This window comes from Centrocercus urophasianus, unplaced genomic scaffold, assembly GCF_019232065.1.
Source record: "Centrocercus urophasianus isolate 14NV4802_14NV808 unplaced genomic scaffold, USGS_Curo_1.0 seq_16, whole genome shotgun sequence".
Classification (NCBI taxonomy): domain Eukaryota; kingdom Metazoa; phylum Chordata; class Aves; order Galliformes; family Phasianidae; genus Centrocercus; species Centrocercus urophasianus.
In genome coordinates, this window is record NW_024884711.1 from 11717782 (window position 1) to 11736010 (window position 18229).

General features: G+C 38.4%; 1 protein-coding gene across 1 annotated transcript in view; it reads right to left on the minus strand.

The window, feature by feature from the left end:
• Positions 1-17253, minus strand: part of LOC122159347 (ubiquitin-conjugating enzyme E2 E2) — a 37708-nt gene extending 20455 nt beyond the window's left edge. The window contains exons 1-3 of the mRNA XM_042816844.1: positions 17249-17253; positions 16718-16850; positions 4467-4614 (exon numbers count right to left, since the gene is read on the minus strand). Coding sequence (XP_042672778.1) covers positions 4467-4614; positions 16718-16850; positions 17249-17253 — 286 coding nt within the window. The remainder of the gene's footprint in view (positions 1-4466; positions 4615-16717; positions 16851-17248) is intronic.
• Positions 17254-18229: the final 976 nt, after the last annotated feature.

Genomic DNA, 18229 nt, shown 5'->3' on the forward strand with positions numbered 1-18229 from the left:
AGCAGTCTGCTTTTCAGACATGCTGAGTAACTGCAGCTCCTATAAAAATTGATGGGACTCACATGAAAGTAAAGCAGTGGTATCCTTCCAGCTCATTTACTTCTATATGTATACTTACTACTGAGGACATGCATGCTTCCATCTGAAACTATGTTCAAAGCAAATTTTAAATATGACTGAACACTTTCTGGAGTATTTAAGGGATAACAAGAGACAAGCAGCTTTACATTGCAAACATAACATGTTGCAGCATCTAAGAGCAGAGTCACAACAACTAACACGGCTAGTGGTCACTCCAGTTAAATGGTTACTACTGTCAGTTTGCTCACTGACTTTGCCACAAGTTAATCCTTCCTTCCCAATTCTTCCTTTGTTTCTTCGCTTTCTTTTTTTCTTCCTTCCTTTGTTCCTTTCTCCTTTTCTTTCTTTCCTTTCTCCAATTCCCACTGTTACAGTTGGTGTTACAACTAGAAAAATTATCGTGGTGAAAATGGGAAGAGAAACAAACAGGCAAGGAGGTGCCTGTAAGTGCCCAAATGAGACCATGGGGCCCAGGCTGCACTACAGCGACCAGGGGCAACAGCAACACTGGGCCATCAGGGTCGGTTTTCTTGGTATAGAATGCCAATGGGGCAGTCAAGGGATAAAATTCTCACTGGCACTGGAACATTTATGTGAAAAAATGGTATGTAACTTGAAGAAAACAATGACAAAAAAGCAAGAGAGAGATTTAGCAGGTTTTGTTCTAATGTCCTAATCAAGGCTTAGCCATGTGTTATTAAGCAGATGCGGTTTGACGTTAGACTGTTCAGACATCAGGGATAATCAGGCCAGCAAAGTTCAAATTTTGCATGTGTGAAAAAGGAGGCCATGCAAAGGAAAAAGTTCCATTGCAGTCTCGTCAGTGTTTCAATTTATTTTCTCTGAAGCATTTGCAAATGAGAATTTTCCATATGACTTGAGAACCTCTGGCAGGGCTGTGATGGGAATGACCAACTGAGAACAGTAAACATGTTAACCCAGCTCATCATCATCAGCTGTCTAAATATAAAAATAATTAATTTGTTTTTGTACTTCAAGCTCTGTAAAAATGCAAATCCACAGGGGCCATCTGCACTTTAAAGCTATTTTGGATTAAGGTAGTGTGGGAATTTATACTCCCCAGGCTACTCTTCCATACTTAATGCACAGTTGACTTTTGCTCCAAGTAAGACAGATTTTCCTGACTTAATACATTTTCAAAGAGGGAGGGTACACACATGGAGTTACTCTGGAATAACTAACTGCCCATGCAGGCAAGCCCTAGCGGCTAACACTGAAGTAAATATGCTCATCACTCAAGCACACAGCCTACAAGCTCTTACTCACACACAGCTTTATGCAGATGAAGGCATGTATCAGGTTTCGTAGGGTTGCTCATGCACATGCCAAAACGTTTACAGGACTGGGGCCCTGCTTTGAAGGAAAAGAGGTGTGCTGTGCCCCACAGTACCACCTTAAAGAGAAGTACTAATCCCCAGACTGAATGCTAGTGCATCCCATCATCTCTCCCATCTCTCTGATATCATTCCAGTTGGCTCTCCTGCACTCACAGATAATTCACACATGTTCGCTCATACACAAACACTACAGCACCCCTTCCCCCCACAAAAAAGTCAGCCAGCTGTTACAAAATTCAGACATTTCATTAACACAGTTTACTGCCTGATGGTGCCAAGCAAAATAGAGACAATTAATAACAATCAGGACTGAAGGGACTAAGACAGCTTATGAGTAAAATATTGTACGAGTTGTTTAAAAAGGACAAACTACCTCCTGCCTTGAGTGATAGGAAACAAAGGACGGTGGTGTATAACCGCAGACGAAACAGACTCTCTCAATGGCTTTTGCAGATGACTGTGTGAATGACAGAAGCGGCAGGAGCAACTACCTCTTTTCATTTGCTCAGCCTGCTGGAGAAGAATAGCAGCGCTTGCCAACGAAGCTGCAGCTGTGCTTCAGCTCAGTTTAATCACCGTGTATGACTGAGGGTTAATTAGCTGCCATTCTCACTGCTATTTGTTGTTCTAATGAAGATTTGCATAAATGTAAGGCTAGGGGGTAACCGATACTTTATTCTTCAGAGGCGCTGGGGGTGGAAAACTTACCCGTCCCAAGTGTTTGTGTTTGTGGAAGACTCAGTGTTTCCTTTCCATCTGACCTGATCTACTTCTGACTGATGAATGGTGAACAAAGAGTTCAGAGTTGCTTATCAAATTGGGATCCCTGTTGGGCTGCTGCCTTTAAAAAGGGGTAGACCAGTGCGATGAAGAGAGGGCTTGGTGATTAGAAAATCACTCCCGGCTGACAGAGAGCAAATTATATGCATATATATTTCCGTGTGCATCTCAGTGATAAATAGAGATCAGTGATCTTCCTTCCTTCCTTCCTTCCTTCCTTCCTTCCTATCCACCTACCTATGTTCCAGCTAGATGGTATGATATGCTAATGATAAAATTTCATAAAAACGAGTGGGACAAACCAGAACTGGCTCTACCATATTAGGCGATACACTGAAAAGTAAAAAGCCTTCTGTTGCACATCACTACAATTTGAAGTTCACTTTTTAATGTAAAAAATTATCTAACTCGAGGCAAGTAGTCTCAAAGGAAGGCAAAAATGACTCTCTTGTTCACAGATAGTGCCATCAGTTCCTCAAAGGAGGTGAACTCATAAGTAAAGAAATTACATTAATTCCTCACCCCCCCAAAAATAATGCAAGTTTTAACATGACACAGTAACAAAACCCACAACCACTTTGTATTTAAAGAGCACATTTAAATTGAAAATGACATATCATAAAATCGTTTTATTTACCAAAGTCATGATGATGCTTATGGCTACTAACTGAAAGAAACTGAAGAGTAACTACTGATTTTTAGAATGTTAACGTGCTACACATGATAATACCTTATGAGTAACAGTTTTCAGTGTTCATCTCAACTACTTGCTCTGTTGGCATTGCTGTTTGACAACATCTGTAAACTGGTCTAAGGGAATGAAAATGACTGAGAGATCAGAGATGGAAAATTCCAAGTTTCACATCACTGGTTGGAGCTAGCAAGCTTTCAAGCCACTGATTTGCTTCTATAAACAGGTGAGTACAACTGCACATCTATTTTCAGTTTCTCACTCACAACATAGCTTTGCTATTAACTTCTGAAATGGTTATATTTTCTAATAGACAGTTACTGATTTTGCAGCAGTGTCTCATCAGCTCTTTATCCGGTCTCTAAGATACCTGAGCAAATACCCATTTCCTATCTGTATGTCACCACTCTGCCTGACTGCATACAGGCACCTCAGCAGAGGTTGGGGTGGGCGCTACAAGGAGTCTGCCTTCTGTAGAGCTATGCCGAGAGCATCCAGCACTGCAGAAGTAAATGTGTCTGAAACAGTACCACAGAGCTCCTCAACACCTCCAGATCTCAGCTGGAAGGAACACTGCCGTTATTAATGCTACACACAGTAACACACCCACATGGAAAAAGTGCAGCCAACTGCAATCGAAAGTTGACTTTCACCTTATCTGAAGCTCTGAAATAATTCAGACTTCTGTTACAGCATGTGACTCAGCCCCTAATTACACAAGAATCTCACATTCCACCCTTTGAAATGCACTTTTTTAGCCTTTTGGCTGGGGAGAGAAGTTTAGAAACAGGAAACCTAAAGCTTAAAAACCTAGATAGTAATTAATCATAATATAGCAAAACTAAGTGTACAATAAAAAAACAAACTCAAGAACATTTAGATGCATAAACAGATCTCTTAATTTTTCTTTAAATGACTCTTATTAATGTCTATATACTACAAATTTTGAAGGCTGCAATCAGAACAATTCATTGGCAAATTGCTTAAGAGAAAGTGGAAATTACAGATCTAGTGGTCAATTGCAGAAAACAAATCTAAAACAGCCGAGGGAATAGGTTAAGTGCTATGCGAGTTAATATGTATGACAGCTTGCTTTGATTGCTCATACAGGCTGTCCAGGATATTGAATAAACTTCATTCAAATTAATTTTCATTATTTGTAGATTCTGTGTTAGACATCCATCACTGTTGCTACTGTTAATATTCTTTTCAAGGCCATACTATCAGCGTATTTAAATGAAAGTTTTCTTTTTCAATATTTATTAACTCATTCATATTTTTGGTACTAATGTCCTGGCTGTAGCGTACTACAAAGTATTTTCCCCTGATTAAACTTTCTGAATTAACAGATTTTTATTTCCAACTACTAAAAATGCAAGAGGTCTTAACATTGTGTCTTCTTTCTTTACTGTGCATCAATTCTAATGAATTTGAAACTTAAATTTTGGTCTTTTTTTTAAAACAGAGCTGAAAAAGAGTGCACCAGCCACATCCTAAATGCTGACAGACTATGAACTGCAAATGAATGCAAATGTATGAAAGTGAATTTGTCTTACCCGGGTTGCAGTCTGTGAGGAGGGAGCAGATGGAGAGGAGAACTTTAGAAATGGTTAATGCTGGACTCCAGTTGTCTTTTAAAATGTCCAGGCAGATGACGCCTTGGCTGTTAATGTTACAGTGATAGATCCTCGTCCGGAACGTTACCTAGAAAAGACAGCGTGTTGTCTAAGTGCAGTGGTGTACAAGCCAATAATTAGCATGATTATTAAGCAATAAAAAAATTGCACAAGAGACCATTCTGCTTTTGTGGTTGAAATGTCAGTATTCTGTCAGTTCCCCTGCGGTGCTCAGGGTGAAGAGTTAGAAGAGGGTGGATGGAGGGAAAGTGTTTTCAATCTGGTTTTAGTTCTCACTGCTCCCTTCTATTAGTAATAGACAATAAATTATATTAAACTCCTCCAGTCTGTTTGGTCATGACAGTAATTGTTGAGCAATCTTCCTGCCCTTATCCCAACCTTTGAGCCCTTCCTCATCTCATTTTCTCCTCTTCCCTTAAGTCAAGGGAGTGAGAGCAGTTGTGAAGTCCGACTGCCCATCAGGGTTGTTCCTGGCACCACTTGCCAAGTTTAATTCAAGTTGGGCCCTGGCTTTCCTAACCCCATTCCTACACAGCCTAGCAGCTTCCTCATACTTTTCTCATGGTACCTGTTCCTGTTTCCACTTTTCAGTACATAGCTGGAATAAAGTTTTTGCTTAATTACTTTTCCTGAAAAAAGTGCTTTTCCAAGCTTCCATGAATAAAAATTTGAGCAGTAACTGGGCACGCTGAGTAATCATATGTACGTGGTCTCATCAAATGTGAGGGAAACCCACTGAGTCCATTGCACAGATTAAATTATACTTTCAAATTATTTCAAGATAAGGGTCAGTTGGAGCTCGTAACCTGCTTAGGAGAATGACATCAATTTGAGCACGTAGTTTAATATGCAACTGCTTTGTTGTCATTTTAGAGGATAGACAATTTGCCACACATTCTTTTGAGAACAGCCAAGAAGGAACACTGTGAATTTGATGGGACTCAGAGAGTCACTTGGATGAATGGAGGTAGTTCTTATTTTATGTAAACTGTTCAACTCCATTGCCATCTTAGGCTATTGGATAAATGTAGTCAGGATTATATGTTTGTAGTTGGAAGGCTATTCTTCACAAATACTTTGATCTACTTTTTTTTCCACTACATTTTAAACTCATGACACTGACGAAGGCACCCACTTGCATGATAAGGATTGCTGCTTATCATTGACAAACAGGTCATCCACTCACCAAACATGTCAGTGCACTTGAAAATGACTACGCAAATATACAGTGGCATTTTTACAACAGAAAAAATATTGAAGTTTTCAGAATCTCAAAAGACGCTGTATGAATGATGGCTGTAACACATCGCGAACTGTGGATGAGGGGTGGGAGACGATGCTGCCCACAGGTGCTGTAAAGCTTCCCATGGCTGGCAGTGGCAAGTGTTGCCCAGGCCTCCTTGGCCATGGAGGAGAGACAACCCAGAAAAAGCAAATCCAAGAGTCAGATTCTGAACTGGCCAACAAATTTCCATGTCCTGTGGTAAACTGGGATTTACCTGCCCTCTGCCTGCCTCCACGCCCAGGCTGTTTTGTGGAGGGATGCTGATTGGTGCAAGAAGAAGAGGTGACTGCCCTGTGTAACTCCTCAGCTGCTGAGGAAGCCTGCAGGAAAACCATCATCTTCTTTCACCTTGCAAGCTCTGGCCTGGTGGTAGTTACACAATCCTAAATCTGCTGAAAAGGACAAGCTGAGCAGCCCCATCCCATTTTCACTTCCCAAAGAAGCAAAAGTAAGATGCAGCATAGCGGAGATGACATATTGCTTTCCTCATGCAGACACTGCCTCAAATTGCATCTAATGTGGGAAACGCTGACGTGTAGCTTTCTGGATGCTGTGTAGTTTGCCATATACACATTTTAAAGTTATGCAAGGTCATCTCTGTTATGTATTTAGAGAGAAGTCAAGTGATATCATCATTCCAGGTTAGCTCCATTTTCTTTAATATGGTCATATTTTAACCTTTGACGCCACTTAAATGGTTCCTATAAAGGATGCATTCTAATTCCATTTACCCCCTAATGAAAACACCTAAACAATCCCATTCAGAGACTCAAGGGAGCGTGTGGGTGTATAGTAGGAGTTATTCTCAGACAACTGAATGGTAGAGGAGTAATTTATCTTTTTTTGAAAGATAAGTGCTCTCTATGGATTTACTCTCTTTGGTTCTGCGGTTTTTAGAGGATATCTCTTTTTTTTTTGAATAAAAGTTCAGGTCAGAGAAATGTGAATTATGGGAAATAATGAAAAATAGAGCTATCTTCTGAAAATTGTAAAAATACTATAAAGAAGCTTTTGAAGGGTAATGATAAGGAACATTACATTCAGTTATGGAAGTAAGTAACAACAAACTCATCTGTTTACCTACCGGTGAATGCCAAAACCTTCTGAGTATTGTAAAGCAGAATTATACAAATAAAAAAAAACAAAACAAAACACAAAACAACCCTTTGTATAGTCTCTAGGAAGAAAATGAGGTTATTTTTCTAAAGGAGGGAGAGAAAATGATTACAGAGAAAAGAAGTACATGTGAAGCTATGACTGGCTTTTCACTGAGTATAAGTTTTAGGAGAGAAAGACCGTTTACAAAATTGAGGAAGAGCAGAGTAAAATGGAATACAGTTGAGTGACTGGAGACAACTGATTGCATGCAGGACAAATTACTCCTGGATCTCAGAGTAATTTTGATCACTGGTTTTCCAACATGATCTAGTCTCAGAATCCCTCACTATCTCAGCTTTGCACCTAATGTTCATAGGTCTAAACCTGAGAATCCACCATGCCACTTGCAGCCATGAGGGTGACCAGCTTAACCTCTGGTGAGACTAACAGGGAGGCGTGTAAAAGCACTGCAGCTCTGAAAGGGACAATTCCACAAACACACCTCATGCACTTTCAGACTACACTGAATTTGTTGTTTCAAATTGTATCTAGAGGAAGAAATGGTCCTCCATTTTTGCGTATCAGCAAATAAGGAATTACAACGTGCACTCAGGAAATGCCTCATTCAGCCTGTTTGGATTCAACTCCTATCCTCCATTCTTCATTCCTCTCACTGAAGCTGGGCAGCTGAGCAAGGAAAGATTCAGAGTCCACAGGAGAACAAATGGAAACAAAACTCTTTTGCTTGGCCAACACTGGAAGCAGGATTGAGATCCCAGGGCTCTCATTCCTGCAGTTTTACAAAATTTCCTTTCAAGCTCTTTCATTTCTTACAAGGGTGCAATCCTGCAGTCCTTCTTGAGATGAAACTTCTGTCTTTCGCTAATATTCCCCAGGAGTTCTGTTTTAATAAAACTGTAGTGGCACTACCTGAAGTGGAAGAAGTTGTACTGCATACAGAAAAGGTTATATATATATTAAAAAATACGATGCCCTTTATGATGATGTTCATGGACTCCCTCCCTCAGGAGGGAGTAAGAATTCTGTCTGTTTGTCAGAGTTTATGAGCAATAGATTTGTCTGCTCAAACAGAAAGAATAATAAAAAACAAGAACAGGCCTACACTTTTTAGCCATTTTAGAAAAATACTGTAAAGCAACCTAAGTGAACATTATTTACAGGTATGAGGAACACAATATCCATGTAATAACCTTTGTATTAATTAGCATCCTTAAATTTCTGACTGGGTGCACTTCATTTTATCTGTGCCAAGCACTGAGGCTGTCTTTCTATGACAGGATGATCCATCTCTGCTTTGCAGCTACAGATTAGTAGCATGCACACAAGCAATTGTTGGGATACTTAATGGATTATCACATCAAGTGCATAATAAATGACTGACCTCATGATGCTCACTGTTTAAAGGGTGAGGTTTAGATATATGCCAAGAGATGAACTTCAGACAGTTCTTACAAAACTTTAGTTGGCAAAAAATAGCCACGGTTTAATACATCAAAGGAAAACATATGTGATCATCTCTAGCAGGAAATATTAACTCATAATTACTTTTGTTTGACCTACAGAAAAGTCTGATATGCAAACTGTTCTGTGTTTGCTGCAACAAAATGCATTGTGTGAGACATAGCAAAGAAGTGATCATGATTTAAAAGGCATGTAATAGTATGCATACGAGGGAATTTTTAACATTTTTGAAAATGAAACAGTATGCAATGTGAATAATTATTCATTATATTCATGGTAATTATGAAGCTGAGTAACTACTCACACCGTCTTGGGAAAAAACATCAATATGAATAAGCACAGCAATGCTAAATGCATGCTCTATAGAAATATACTTAGTTTACACAAACATAATAGCAGAAAACATGAACGGGGATTTACATTATCTCTGATGTACCCAAGAGGGCAAGTAAAAAAATTTCCTGAACTGAGCAGCTTTCTGGAAGTAAAAGAACAGCATGAGAGAAAAAAAGGAAATGGAAAATTGTCCAGGTTAGAGAGGTTCAGAATTGAAACAATATTGTAAGATGCAAAATGTCAAAAGCATTATCTGACAAAGTCCGCATGAGTTTTATTAAAAGAATTTTAGCTTAATATAAAATTTAGTTACTACTATATTTAGTAATGACATAGGGAAATTCAGTAATAAAGTCTGTTTATAGGCAGCAACACTTTTAAGGACTTACTGCCCTTTTAATTTTTACAAAGCAAATCCTCCCTTACATAGAATAAAACACGTAGGCTGTATAGTCCCAGACACATTTCCTCCCTGAGTTCCCCAAGTGCTCCTTTCCCTCAGAACTGACTTGATTTTGCACCTTTACAGTTTGTTTGTCTTCTTTTATAACAATATAGTTAAAACTCCCTTTCACATCTATATACATGCATCTCTACACATAAAAAAGGACAAAATATATTTAAGAGAGAAATCCATTCATTAGAAGAAATGGCAATTCAACTTGGCAAGTAGTAGAAGAATTCTCAGATATCTGAATTCAAAGGAAATCTTGGACAATTACATGGTATTGTTCTATCAAATGTCTTTTGCATTTATTGGTAATAAAATATAGTTGTGAATCTCTTCTTCTGCCTAAAGTGTTTCTGCCCTCCATGTCTCATGATGCTGTCGTTTGGGGACACACTGAAGTTTCTGAAGGAGCCACCTGAGTTGACCCACACTGAGCTGAATGCTGTGTACTGCCCTATAGATGCAGCACTGCCTGCAGACACATAGCCTATGGCATACAGGGAGCATTCCAGCAAGTGGTGGTGAGGCACGTGGTGTCAGGGTAACAGTGACAGGAAACTGTTGTATTGAAAGGCTGGTCATGTCATGGGGAGGGCAACAGAAAGCAGACTGAAGCCCTGCCTACAACAGAGCTGAAGATATGGTATGGTACACAGTGGTGATCAGACAGCCTGAATTTAAGGTGACTGTGAGTTTGGGAGGCTCACATGTAAACTGGGTTAATGGAAACAAACATAAGTGAAAGTATGGGTCTACCAAGTAAGCTTTGTTTGAGCAATTTAGGCTAGCAATATCAAGGAATGCTTATTTTTTCTCATCTACCCTTGCAAGCAGGCAAAAGTGTCCTTAGCAGCCAATCACTTACACACTAAGTGAGATAAAGTAGAGTAAAGCTGAGAATAAAAGGAAGTGCCCATTGTACACGACACTGAATTTATGAAATTAGTACAAAGATTGTACCAAAGCAGAAGGATTCCAAATAATGATATTTTGTGATTAGAGATTAGTATTATATGGCAATTACATATAACAAACTGAAGAGATGTTTAATATTGCCATTAAGATCAGACTCTACACACACTGTATATTATATTTACAAAAGGAAAAGACTTCCCGTGCAGTCTCAGAGTTAATTTAAAACAGCTAAGCTTTCAAATGCTGAGAACAATTTTTCAGTCATTTGATAGACATATGAGATTTACAGGGAGGAAATGGAGTTTTCTGTTATTTTAATTTTGATTTAGAGGTGATTTAGCATAGTGCAGCTTTCAAGTCCTGTGAACCATTTTTCAGTCAACTGAGATTAAAGTCCCTAGCAAGATTAATTGTAGAGTTGGGATTAAGAGATTTTATAAATCACTCAAATTAAAAAATAAAGCTAGCAGAGTACTAGGATAATGATAGATATATCCATATTGTATCAGCTACTGCTAAATTGAATTGACACTGTAATAGACTGAACACAGTCAAATATCTGTGTAGAAGTTATTAATGAGGTTATTCTTGATGTAAATGCAGACACCACTACAGTGACAACTCCTGTGGGGAGTGTGCACTTGTGGAATGCTCACTGTTCTGCAAATACCTGTATGAAAGACTAAGCAAAGATTTCCTTGTCTAGAAGGACAGAATGCAGGATGACAGAATTATCACCCTTCCTTCAATAATTCTAGCTGCTATAACATTGCATTGTTAATTTGCCACGATCGTTAAACTGCAGAAGACTTCAGGTCAAAAAGTTGTATACTTATATATAATTGGCTAAATCCAATTGTATGAGCTTGAACAACTGCCAAGTCCTGCACTTCAGTCACAAAAACCCCGTGTACTGCTACAGGCTTGAAGCAGAGTGGCTGGGAAGCTGCATGGAGGAATAAGTTTTGTGCGTGTTAGTTGGCAGCTGGCTGAATGTGAGCCAGCAGATTGCCCAGGTGGCCAAGAAAGCCATAGGCATCCTGGCTTGTATCAGAAATAGTGTTGTCAGCAGGAGTGGGGAGATGATCATCCCTTTGAATTCAGCGCTGGTAAAGCCACACCTTGAGTACTGTGTTCAGTTCTGGGCCCCTTACAAGAAAGATATCGAGGTCCTGGAGTGTATCCAGAGAAGGGCAACAAAGCTATGAGGGGAATGGAGCACAAGGCTTATGGTGAGCAGCTGAAGGAGCTGGGATTGTTCAGTCTAGAGAAGAGGAGGCTCAAGGGAGATCTGATCACTGTCTACAGCTGCCTGAAGGTAGTTTGTGGTGAAGCGGGGGTCAGCTTCTTCTCCCAGGTAACAGTGATAGGACTAGAGGGAATGAACTCAAGTTCTACCAGGGGAGGTTCAGGCTGCATTTTAGGAAAAAAATTTCTTAGAAAAAGCGGAGAGGCTGCCCAGAGAAGTGGTAGACTGGAATTCCCTGGCAGTGCTCAAGAATCATGTAGATGTGGCACTTCGGACATGGTTCAGTGGGCATTAAGGTGATGGGTTGATGCACTGAACTACATGGTATTAAAGGTCTTTACCAACCTTAATGATTCTGTCACTCTATTTTGCTGTTTTGTGAGGTCTGCTCCAAAAGTAATCTCTCCTATTTTATTATGTTGCTGACCAATGTTGGAGGCAGATGTTGGTGGTACGGCAGTAGAGGTTGAACCTTCCCAACAGTATTCCTTTACATGTTGTTGCCATGTGACAGATGGCAGTAGAGGGGCAGATTTTTATGAGTGTGTATAATTGTTCATAGCCGGTGAAAATGCATGGCTAATAGTGATGACTATGTTGTAAAAATAGCGTTTTGTAGCTGAGAATTTGCTCTATCAAATAGTGTTATTGAGCTCTATCTGTTGTAGTTTTCATGAAAATAAATGAGAAGCATTACTTTCAGAGATCTACACACACCCACAGATACACATCCACCCACATATGCAAACTGCGTATCCCATCCAAAACCCCGGAGAGGGAGAGATGAAACAAGAGAGAGCTTTCCTCTGTAAAAGTCAAGGAGAGAACTGTCTGAATCCATTAGGGAGGAAAGGAAGATAGCAGGAAAAAGAAATCTCAAAGATATTTTCACAAAGGGCAGAGGGGTCATTAAAACATTGGAGAAATGCAACGTTATTTCTTTGGCAAGCCATCTAAGCACTTTTCTTCATTTCTTTAAGTGGCTGCGCTGAATGGGCTGCAGCTTTCTTGATTCTAGAACTTGCTGCACTAGGAGGCAAACATCTCATTTTGGGGCTGAAGTGAAGCCCCTTCACCTTATGACCAAGACTGAACTCTCACTACATTTGGCCTTTGGCAGAGATCATGTATATATTGTTCAACATTTTGCAAATCCAATGTGAGACTTGGGGCACTGCTGTAAGGATGGGGTGGTTCTGCAGGTTGCCTGCTTCTTGGCTTGCTCACCCATTTCCGTGGACTTACTGAAACTTCCCTGCAGTGGAGGCCAGCCAGGATTTTTAATTGGATGGGGCATCCCAGAAAGCCAAAGCTAATTTGTCCATTCTCAGATGAGTTGTTCTAAAAATCTTATTCCCTGGTTACACAGAGAAATCGAAGTTAGTCTGGGATGGCAAATTGAAGCAAAATGCCATGAGTCCTCAAGGCAAACAGAGCTGAAGGATCACTGAACTTTGGCTCAGAAAGCTGGGAGTCCAGTTTCAAGGCATGAGACCAAGCTGAAAGACTAAAATAGACTGACTTGAAAGGGGAAAAATAAAAATCATGAGAGCAAATTATGCTCTGACTTACCACGTGGTATCTTCTAGTTTGTTGAAAAGAAAAACTTATTTTGATACTGTGGTTATGGCCCAGCTTTAGAAAGACAATGACATAACAGGTATCACTACACAGGCAGATAGAAGGAAAACTGATCTGTAGGGGAAAGACTGAAGGGAAGCCCGATGGCGGCAATGTTTGCATGTACAAAACTACGAACATAAAATAAGGCACATAGTGCAAGGATTAGAGATAAAAGGTGAAAAAACTGAAGAAAGCAGGTTAGCTATCTGGAAAAGCAAATGAAAATGACTTTGTATATTCCCCTCATTCTCAAAAAACAGGTTGAAGCATCTTTTCTTCATGTGCAAATGTGCCCTCAGATTTTTAATTTTAATCCATGTTTTCCCATACGAGGCAGAATTGATCAATGTGGTCAAAATAAGCATTAACTCTGTTTATGGAAGGAATTTGGATCCTCTAGAAAATATGAAGACCTTTGTATAATAATAATAATAAAAAAAGGTTATATCATTTAAAAAAAATTATAATAATAAAAATAAAGTACATTTATCCAGAATTTGCTTTCAATATATTAATTTATTTTCTAAATTTAGAAATTATTTTTTGCTTCCCAACATGCATTTACAAAATGCACATGCATGGTAAGAGTATGTGACATCTCAAAATAGATTTGGAAAAGGGCTTGTAGAAACCTTTCTGCAGATTTTAATACTCTTTGGATTAGGCCCTTTAATAACAATAACTATGTGACACAGGCATTTGCCTTTGGAACCTCAAGCTGGGTCAAGTAATCACATCTGGGAAATACAGTTTCTGTTTCTTCCCTGGTCTTCTGTGGTCACATTTTTAGTAGATCAGTTTTGACAGCGCTCATTTAAATGTTTCCTTAGTTCATGGTAAAAGAGGGATGAAAGTGGCCCACAGAAATCTCAGGAGGAATGTATGAATTCAATCATAGCAAGAAACATGAATTAATCCCTTTCTGCCATGTACTGACATGGAGGTAACCTTGCCAACAGTTAGGGATACGTTTTATGTCCTTCTCAGTATGTTCCACAGTTATGTATTTTCTCTCTAGTTTTCTTTCTTTCTTTTTTCCTTTTTTAAACTTTTTTGAGCTGTGAAGAGTGGGATATACTTTAAAAAATTCTAAGATTATTTAGTCACGTAACCTTAAGTACAATGATTTTAAAGAGTCTCAATATCACAAATCTCATGGTGAAGCCAAAAAGTTGCCAGCACAGTGACATGATAGCACTGTACAGTGATGCCTTATGTTATGTTCCACAGAACCAGCACTTTTCTTTAGCTAGAAATAAGTGTTTTAAGAACATATTTAGACACCATCTCCTAATGATACTGACTGGCAGCAGCTACCTTATGACTCTCATAGTCATCTTTCCACACTGCTTTATTCAAGGGACTAGCCAAACTGTTTAACCTGTGAATCGATTTCACAAGACCTGAAAAAAATGTGTAATGAAGTAGCAACAGTTTAAGATTTCTTACAGTGGGATTGAAAATAGGGGTTATTTATGACAGTGGCTCAAGTAAATAGAATAAGAATCTACGTGTACACTAGTGAAATATTAGTTCTATCTGACACGGTTGTCCCCTGTGCACATGTACTCATTACTTTCTTATAGATAACAATTTCTCTCACCATAAATACTGCCCTTTTAGTAACACAATATGGCATCATCAGCTATCTTGTCCTTTATCAAGCAATACATTTTCATATGATTTATATGCACACATTTTTCACAATGACAATTGGCTTCAAGATAAAGACAGACAAAAAATGTATTAAAAAGCAGAGTAAGCACCACCACTTTGCTTGATATTTCATTAATAAGCAATGCACAGCTGCATTGTTAGTGTCTGAAAATAATACCCTTGAGAAACACAACTGAGGGTGGACTGAGAAAGTCTTTGTCTCATGGGGAAACAGCAAACTGGACTATTACATTTTATTTTAAAAGGATGCTGTTCTATACATTGCCTAAAATTCAACAGATTTAACAAAAAGAAGGAGAAAATATAACCCTGCACCCTGCTTTTCAGATTTGATTATTTACATATCAGGTTTGAATCATTGTGAGAGCTTCATGTTCTGTTTTATGCTCAAGAAATCCATTCAGTGGATATGCCAATACCCAGTAAACAAATATACTCAATAAATGAATAGAAGGAAAGTAAGGAGAAGAGAGCATTGCCTGAGTTCAGTGTTCCATGCTTTAATTGACTGACAGAAGCCTCCAGTTATAAAGTTTCAACGTTTTTCTTCATTGCACAATCTCCTGTAATATTTGTCTGTGACCTCAAAGTTTCCCTAAACTGGTACACTAGAAATGGGAAACAAAGATAGGTCATCTCTATCTGCTACAGTGTGTGGTTTTCTCCCATCTTTTGGCCACTGATTGGGAAAGTGCAGTTTGAAGAATGACAAGTATTTTGAACACATCTCTTACTCTTTTTTTAACACATTTTTCTGATAATAATGTAAACTACCATAAATATTACCATCGCTGCATTAAAATTTTATTTACAAATGCTCCTCTTTAAATATATTACAGCAACCAAATAGGGATCAACTTATCTTTCACTGCAATCTCATCTATTATAGGCAAACATGATATCTCAAACCTTTCACATCTGTGTCAAAAACAGGGAAACATTTTTGCTTCCACAACTCTTATGGGGACCTGTTCCAAAACCTCACTGTTCACACTTGGAAGGTGGAAAATTAACTTATTTTCACTTTGTTTCATAATACACAGGCCCATCAATTTATTTTATTCTATTAACAGCCTTGCTGGGTAAATTTTAAAGTTTCTCCTTATGCTAGTGAGTATGGGTGTTAGGAATTGTAGTCAGTCTTCCAGAGGAAGTCTTACAAGTGTCTTGTGTATGATGCCAGCAATTCCTTATCTCTATAGGAAATGTCAGATGATGCATCTTAGGAATATATTACTTTTTTTTTTCAGATGCATTGGGCTGGTGGTTTGCAATAATCCTTTGATCAACCAAAATATTCCATTCTGACATCCTCTCTCAACAGTTATTACTATTGGGTATCAGTGAGATTTTATACTACTACTCTTCATCCCATTTTTGTTTCTCTGGTCTTCAAAACCACTAGATATTTCCTGTATGAAATTCTAAGCCTTCTCTGTCATGGTAATGATCTGCCAGCTTCATATTATTGGAAGAGCTTTACATTTTGTGGTTAGCATCATTACTGACAGCATTAGAAAACAAATCTGTAAGGAATTCTGTTAGTTCTTGACTTTCTATTCAATTTCTTGTCTTTGTTGACGTATTTCCAAAGCCTTCCAGAAAATAAACACAAAGCAATTAAATCTTTGCAATGTAGTCTGCATCTGGAGAAGTAATTTGTATGAGGTAGCACAAAAGGTGCATTTTTTGTCAGGCTGCCACAGACCCATGGTGAATGATATGGGTCAACTGGAAAGATTCTTCAGCTGCTTACAAAAGATGCAACTCAAATATAATTACCTTCATAGTCGAAACAAATCCAAATTAAACAAATAACTGCTGGAAATTATACAACCATTTGCTAAATCAATCCATATCTATCCAACTGTACCAGAGACATGCAAGCAAGTTTTAGGCAATCATTTATATTCTTTCCATCAAAATACTCTGTTTAAATATTCATTATTGCCTTGAAAGTTTTGTATTTCATCCTACAACAGTATACCAACATAGATGTTAGAAATATCACAAGGAGAGGATTCCTATCAGACTTTTAATATCCTCCTACTAACCTTAGGTGGTTTAAAGGGATAGTCCGGTGAAAAGGTAATGTCAAGGAAGAAAACTCCACCTTCATATACTGACCCTGGAGGTCCCAGTATAGTTGACCTCCATTCATAAATGTTGTCTCCTTTGGGTCCAGCACTAAAATAGAAAACAAAAAAAAAATAACATAATAACCACATACAATTAAGAAAATACTGCATCAGTTACACTCTATTAGTAGTAGTGCTGGATTTGCAGCAACGCTTTGGGTTGAAAATTGAGTACTGTAGTTGATTAGTTAGTCCTGCATGACACATCTTACTGGTGTCCTGAGCTCTGTCAGTGAAGCGATATATTCAGCCAGGAAGAAGTATTAAAATCACATTATAAATTATTCAAATAAGCACAGAAAAATTCCTGGCGGTCTTATCTCAAATATTCTACTGGGCAGATGTGAAGTATTTACTGTACAAGGATACAGAGACTTTGCTGAGATGCCTTGTCACCGTCTTGCCTCACAAGCCATCCTATTTTCATCTACCTTCTCATCCACCTACCTCATCAGTAGCAGTGTAATTACACACATTATTATACAGCACATACTGTACTAATGACAGCGTGGTACAAATGACCTTGCAGCTGCACTTTCTAAGTTACTATCCTACAGACTCCTGTCACTAGTACAGAAAGCTGCTTTAGATGGCAATTTTTATGCTATCTTAAAAAGTCATAAACAAGAAGCAGGTTCAACTGTTGGATTAAGTTAATTCAAAGTTCTCACTTAAAAACACTGTACTGAAACAATATTTAAAATCTTGTCTACACAGTCAATGCTTGGAAAAAAGCAAATTAAAAACTAATGAATTTTTTGAGCATTACTATTCCAAAAGCTTATATAGCCTTTTTTCATACAACATAATGCTTATCCAAAGAAAGATGTATTTTACCCAGAGTGGCCTCTTAAGATATATGAAGACTTCTTTTTAGTTCACAGCCTGCTGATACAAGTCCTTGAAACAGGACATGAATTTTAATTAGGATCAGTTGGGATGGGAACTTCTGAATATCTGATCAATATTTTTCAAAGGAATGCAGCGTTGGTAGATTTTTTAAGTAAGTGACGTGGTATTGTCTTAAGGCATTTCTTGTGAAACTATTCGTGTTATATTTGCAATAAAGATTTCCACAGTATGCAAGGGTTAGTGAAATAACCCTGCGCACAGAACAGATGAAAGCTCTTGGCTATGCTCCATGCCTCACAATGTACCCAAGGCATACAATTATTATACGACATCATGTCATGTTCACTACTCAACTATTCATTTTGTTCGCTGAAAGTTAATAAAACCCTCTTTCACCTGAAATTCCTTGGGCTCCCTTCATTAAAACTTCTGACTGCATGATTCCCTTCATACAATGCAGTGTCTTAGTGTGGCATAGTTCATTAGTCATGGTACCTACATCAATTTTCTCTAATAGCTGTTAATGCTTCTTGGCTTTCTAAACTATGTGCTTTCTTAACAAAAATGGGTTACAGA